Source organism: Chanos chanos, chromosome 3, assembly GCF_902362185.1.
Source record: "Chanos chanos chromosome 3, fChaCha1.1, whole genome shotgun sequence".
Classification (NCBI taxonomy): domain Eukaryota; kingdom Metazoa; phylum Chordata; class Actinopteri; order Gonorynchiformes; family Chanidae; genus Chanos; species Chanos chanos.
The window spans coordinates 33,874,915-33,881,092 of record NC_044497.1 but is presented as its reverse complement, the minus strand read 5'-3'; the positions used below and the strand labels follow the sequence as shown (position 1 = coordinate 33,881,092).

The 6,178-nt window shown below is 43.1% G+C and overlaps 1 protein-coding gene across 1 annotated transcript; it reads right to left on the bottom strand.

Moving 5' to 3' along the window:
- Positions 1-250: 250 nt before the first annotated feature.
- Positions 251-5,791, bottom strand: krt8 (keratin 8). The gene is made up of 9 exons (XM_030770076.1): positions 5,307-5,791; positions 3,630-3,838; positions 2,628-2,688; positions 2,433-2,528; positions 2,082-2,246; positions 1,815-1,940; positions 1,423-1,643; positions 1,248-1,291; positions 251-1,079 (listed from the first exon to the last, which is right to left on the bottom strand). The coding sequence occupies exons 1-9, from the start codon at positions 5,703-5,705 to the stop codon at positions 856-858; spliced, it is 1,545 nt and encodes a 514-aa protein (XP_030625936.1). The 5' UTR covers positions 5,706-5,791; the 3' UTR covers positions 251-855.
- Between the last annotated feature and the right edge of the window lie 387 nt (positions 5,792-6,178).

Below are 6,178 nucleotides of genomic sequence, written 5' to 3'. Positions count from 1 at the left end.
TCCTTATGAAGATGACCGTAAGGGCAACTTCAGGCAGGAAATGTCCTAATTATCTTCAGAATCTGCCTCAGCAGACGCATCTGAAATGTATTTAGAAGATCTTTTTTTGCCAGCGCTCAAACGTGGACACTGACGTTGTGCTTCTAGATCTAAATGAACAATAACACATGGTATCGGATCTGTTGATTGGATAAATTACTGAATTAATTAAGGGTAAAGCTAAGTGCAAGACACAAAAAGAATGACAAGATTGCCAGCATTAAGTAAACACATTTTATTTTTGGTTGCAAATAACAGCACCTTGGTGAACCAGTACATACTGAGGGCAACTCAGTTTGCATCTGCTGCAATACAAAGGGAAGACAAACTCTACAGAGCAGACATGAAACACGGATCTGTCATAAACACGACCACACTTCTGCGCATTCCTTCATTTTCTAGATGTGGAACTCTTTTTTTCAGCCACCGCTAAAAGAGCAGCAAAAATCTGGGGCTCATGTCAGAGGCAGATCCGAGAATCTCCATCTTACAAGTGTGTGTTTGTGTGTGCACACGTGTGTGTGTAGGCAGGAAGGCATGTTGTTATGACATTAGGCTTAGAGACAGTGTTACTTGTGTGGTAAACTGAGAGCTTTTGTGTGGAAAAAGCATAAGGCACAACATGAAGAGAAATTCTTTGGTCCCTCGCAAATTCTTTTTACGGTATTATCTAATGTTTTATTGCTTTACAACCTGTTTTATGATTGCATTCTTCACAGGCTGTTAACTTTGGACCGTTTTAATAATGAGATGTGGAGGCGGAGATAGGAATGGACACGAAGACATGGATTTAAGGGAGTTGTTTTGGTTCTTTGATCAATCCTGAACCACCTCAGAAGACTCAGACACCACCTTGCCATCCTTGGTTTCAATCATTTTGATGACAACACTCTTCTTGCTTTGGGTGATGCTGCTGTCTCCATAGCCACTGCCAGAGCTGTAGCCACCACCATAACCGCCGGAGAAACCGCCAGAGTAGCCGCTAGAGTAACTGCTGTAGGAACTACCTGCGCTCTCCAAGGGGTAAGAGCTGTAGCTCGCTGAAGAAGAGCAAGAAAAGAAAACAAATGTGATCCACATGTTTGGAAACACACTGATCATGACAGATTTGAAAGTCAAATAATGAGAAGGCATCAGAAAAAGTAAAAGCATCAAAGAGCATCATTTGTCTAAAGCGGAGGTAATCCAAATTGAGATAAAGGACTTACAGCTCTGTTTGGAGATGTTGATGGCCTTGATTCCACTTGCCAGCCTGTTAGTAAGAAAAAATCTCTCATGAGGATTTTGAAATGTCGCACAGAGGTAAGTTGCAACCCCCCCCCCCCCCCCAAAAAAAAACTAGAGCACAACATCAACAGTCATAAAGGTAGAATATTGTCCCACCTGCTCTCCTCTCCTTCCAGAAGTTTCCTGTATGTGGCAATCTCAATGTCAAGGGCTAGTTTGACATTCATCAGGTCCTGGTATTCTCTGATCTGGCGTGCCATGTCCTGCTTGGCTCTCTGAAGGGCGTCCTCCAGATCCTTAATGCGGAGCTTGGCATCCCGTACTGCCATTTCACCCCGATCCTCAGCCTCGGCGATCTGATTTTCCAGGTTAGCTTTCTATTATAGCAGATGCAAAGTAACGAAAGTGACCCTTGTGCTTGGTGATCTAGGCTTAGATTTCATTGCCTTTCAGTGAATCTGTAATTCATAACTGAACAGATCAAAACTGATCTCAAAACAGTGCTTAAAGGCTGATATTCATAGATTCAGTTTTTTGTGGTCTTGTACCTGTCCCTTGACGGCATCTATCTCTGACTGCAGCCTCTGGATCATGCGGTTAAGATCAGCAATCTCTGTTTTGCTTGCTCTGAGTTCATCTCCATGCTTGTGGGCAGATGTCTGCATCTCCTCAAACTGAAGAAAAACATAAAGATTCTCATAAACCACCTTTAAATCCCTGTATAAGCATCACTGGCTTAAACAACAAAATACAGAACTTAAGGGATATAGATCCTTATGCTAAAACTATGGTAATACTGAAGAGGCATGCCTTACCTTGGTCTTGTACCATGTCTCCGCCTCTGCACGGCTGCGGTTGGCGATGTCCTCATACTGAGCACGAACTTCAGCCACGATGGCATCCATGTCCAGATTCCTGCTGTTGTCCATCTCCACCACCACAGAAGTGTCCTTAATCTGAGCCTGCAGCTCACGGATCTCCTACAGAGCGAGAGAGAGAGAGAGAAAGAGAGGGAGAATTAAAAATATCAGTTCCATCACTACAACTGTTGCATAAGTAATATCAGCATGTTGTCACAGTGACAGTGAAACAACATTCAAAATGAATATTTTCCTGTTGAGTGAATGCATTGATTGCTGGATGGAGGTCTGTTTTTTGTCATTTACCTCTTCGTAAATCTGTCTCAGGAAATTGATTTCATCAGTGAGACTCTCCAGCTTAGCCTCCAGCTCAACTTTATTCATGTAAGCTTCATCAACATCCTGAAAAAAGGTCACAGAAATCAGAAATAATAGTTATACGTGTCATAATCTTTGATGTGAGGAAATGGTTAAACTTAAAGGACAATAAAGTTCACTGACCTTCTTGATGAGAACAAAGTCATTTTCACACTCGGTGCGCCTGTTTATTTCATCTTCATATCTGTGGAAGGGCACAGTAAAGAACATTAGCCACCAGTGGATCTCAGTATACTTTTGTTTTCTCAGGCAGGGATTTTCTTTTTCTTTCTTACAGCCATGAGTGCAGGGCTATTTCATAAACATGAAGATGAAGAGTTTTTGATGATTAAATGCCAGGTTTTTTCTTAGTGTCCATTGTTTTCTATTCTGCAAAACCAGATTATGTATATCATGATTATTTATATTCAAAATCAATGGTCTTTAGATTATAAATTGGGATATAGAATAAAACTCCGTATGTTTTCATAGTCAGAGTTGAAGAACTATCGGCAATGTGCACACTGGCTGCAAATGTGCACTAGGGGGAAGTATTGCTTTATTCATGTAAGTCTCCTTTGTGGAAAGTGCCAGTGCTAACTCTAAATTTTGTATAATTTCTTCCCTTGGGCCTAGAAAGTGAGTGAGCTCATCGAGTATGTCAAGAATTGTAGAGAAGGTGCGGCATTGCTGTTTGTTCAGTTGCCAGAGGATCTCTTACAGTAATACACACAAAGTGATTTTTTTTTCTGATCTGTTCTAGAATGATTGCATGTGCATCTAATACCTGCCTGATGACAAGCCATTTTGATAGTGTAAATCCTATCCAATAAACCAATGATGTGGGACCATTAACCACTGGTTGTCTGTGCAGCGGTCATAGCAACACAATAGACAATACATATGGTAACTAGTGGTAACTGCCAACAGATGCAAGGCTGGAATCAGGGCATAAGATTATTCCATGCCCCACAGCTAAGATGTTTCCCCCTGCCTTTAATGGAGCCCTTTTCATACTGGAAACACTTAAGTACACCACAAAGCTTTCATTGACAAAACTTGGGCACTCTCCATTGGTCATAACCAACCAGTGGAAACTGTCCAAAAGAAGTTGGAAAGATCTCTTATGGAAAATGAGTGACTCACTTGTTCTTGAAGTCCTCCACCAGGCCCTGCATGTTGTGCAGATCAGCCTCCAGCCTCATCTTGTCATTACCCAAGCTGTCCAACTGTCTGCGCAGGTTGGCAATGTAGGCCTCAAACATAGCATCGATGTTGGAACGGGTGGTGGTCTGCTCCTGCAGGAGGCTCCACTTGGTCTCCAGCATTTTGTTCTGCTGCTCCAAGAAGCGTACCTAGATAGGCAAGAGTACAACTCATTCATGTCTCCTCTTAAGATACAAATAACTGTCGTATTCACATCTGTGTTCAGGGTAGGGAAGAGCGCCAGGACTGCGAATGCAGAAATGAGGTTGTGGAGCTGGCTGATGTTCATCAGCCAAACTTTAAACAGATGTCAGTGGGCGCCAAATCAACCAGGGTAGGTAAAAGGAGCGCTGCCCAAATCATGTGCTGGTTCAGTTCTCAGGGCTACATGATTTTTCCAAAGGAAAGGATGATGCATATCCTATGGGGAGGGGGGGGGGGGTAGGAAGGGCTACTAAGAGCTGTGCCCCCCCTTGGTTTCCTGTTCCTGAGGGACAAAGTGGAGGGGTGCGGCACACGCCAGAGAAAAAACAGGAGAAAGGGACAAAGCTGGGTGGAGTCGGAAAACAGCAGTTTCTGTGTGGGTGTAGCTGGTGGGGGAGGTGTACATTCAGTCTAGCTCTTCCTGCTGATCGTGGATCAGGTTCACCTCTCTGCTCCAGATAGGTAACATTAAGCTACATCAGAAAAATGGCCTGAAACATCCGTCTTCTACTATTTGTACAAGACCGAGAACCATTGTGATGTGGTCAGTATAACTGTTGCAATAGATGAGTGCTGATAGCTTCATGGAAGAAACTGAACATTGCACTCTCTGCTACACTGAGGTAAAGCTAATCTTGAAGAATATATTTTGCAGGAACAATAGTTGCTCTGTGTCAGCAGCAATGTAATAAAGAACTATCATCTCCACAAATAAAGGTTGAGCATAGAGAGACTTGAATTTAGTTTTTGGCTGAAAAAAAAGGAGAAGTCAGTACTGACGTCTTCAAAAGAACTTGTTATGTAACCTATTCTGTGGTGTCCAGAACATGATACCAATACAACTGATTAAACATTAACTCTATGTGGCAGGCTCTGTGAGACCAACAGAGTGAAAAGAGGCACACTATAAGAGTTCGAAATGATGTCAGTGTGAAAGAATGACTACATAGCAAGCGCTGTATCCTAGGATAAGTCCTTCTTTGGGCGTGAACTGTCCGTTAGAGCTTAAGTCAAATGCCTTTAGGGTTGACTGCCCTTCTGAAGGTACATCATTCGACTTTGCTCAGCCTAGTGACACACCCAGTTCAACAACTCAACATATGGCTTCCAGCACTCAGGTGAAAGAGAGTATTTGAAAAACATAGAATATCAAAAGTTGAGACAATTACTATTCCTTAAACTTTACTGACTGACATCGTATTTTCCGTACAACTTTTCCCTCCCATAGAACTTAGTGACACTCTCTAAGTTTTCGCTTGTCTCTTTCAGTGAACAACACTTTTGCCTTAAAGTTGATCTTCTTAATGTTTTGCAGGCAAAACACATTGTACAAAAACACAGCTTATTCAAAACTACATTTTAAATTGTAGCATCTGGTTTAAAGCACACCAAAATGAGACATTCTGCACTCACCTTGTCAATGAAAGATGCAAAGCGGTTGTTGAGGCTTTTGATTTGCTCTTTCTCCTGGGTGCGAATGACCTGGATATTGGGGTCAATCTCCAAGTTGAGGGGGGCCAGCAGACTCTTGTTCACACTCACAGCTGTGATGGGTGCCACGGCACCAGTGCCCATGCCCATGCCCATGCCCATGCCAAGGCCCATGCCGCCTCCATAAGCTGAAGAGCTAGAGATGAAGCCTCCACCAGCACCACCAAAACCACGGTTAGCACCATAGGAGCTGCGCACGCTGTAACTTTGACTTCTGACTCCATGGCTGGGGCCAGAGTAGGACAGGCTGCTGAAACTGCGTGGTGCTGTCCCAGAGGAGGAGGACTTGACAGTGTAGCTGGTTTTCTTCGTGAATGACATCTTGCCTGATGGATCTGTGTAACTGCGACTGAGAGAGAGTGAGCAAAAAGGGGTAGAGAGCAGTGAGGATTTGTCTGCTGTGCTGGAGAAACCCAAGCAGATGGACAGAGTAGCTGATCCAGCCCCTCTATATCAGCACAGTACTGGGAGGAGCCAGGAGAAAGATCTGATTGGTCAGTGTTCTAGGTGTAGAGTGGAGGTGGGCGTAGACGTAACACTATACTGCTTCCCTAACATTCTTCATATAAACTGTTACCTGGACATTCTTTCGAATTCGTTTTCATCTCTCTCAACTCTTTCCAGGCTCTTTGATTGTTTTCTTGAGGTTAATAATAGAGGTTATCTGCATGCCTGCCAGATTAGCCTTGGGTGAAACATGCTAACAGTTTATTTCTGTTGTCACTGAACAAGGGTTGGTTTTAGAACAATTCCTCATGTAGAGGACATAATATTTATTTTACATAATATAGTAC

What these genes read in the sequence shown, in the direction of transcription:
- krt8 (XM_030770076.1), bottom strand. Translation starts at nt 5,705, where the DNA reads ATGTCATTCACGAAGAAAACCAGCTACACTGTCAAGTCCTCCTCCTCT. An exon ending in TGAGACAGATTTACGAAGAG is followed by an intron (nt 2,247 to 2,432) that starts GTAAATGACAAA and finishes CTCGCTCTGTAG; the next exon opens with GAGATCCGTGAGCTGCAGGC. An exon ending in CTGGAAGGAGAGGAGAGCAG is followed by an intron (nt 1,292 to 1,422) that starts GTGGGACAATAT and finishes TCTTACTAACAG; the next exon opens with GCTGGCAAGTGGAATCAAGG.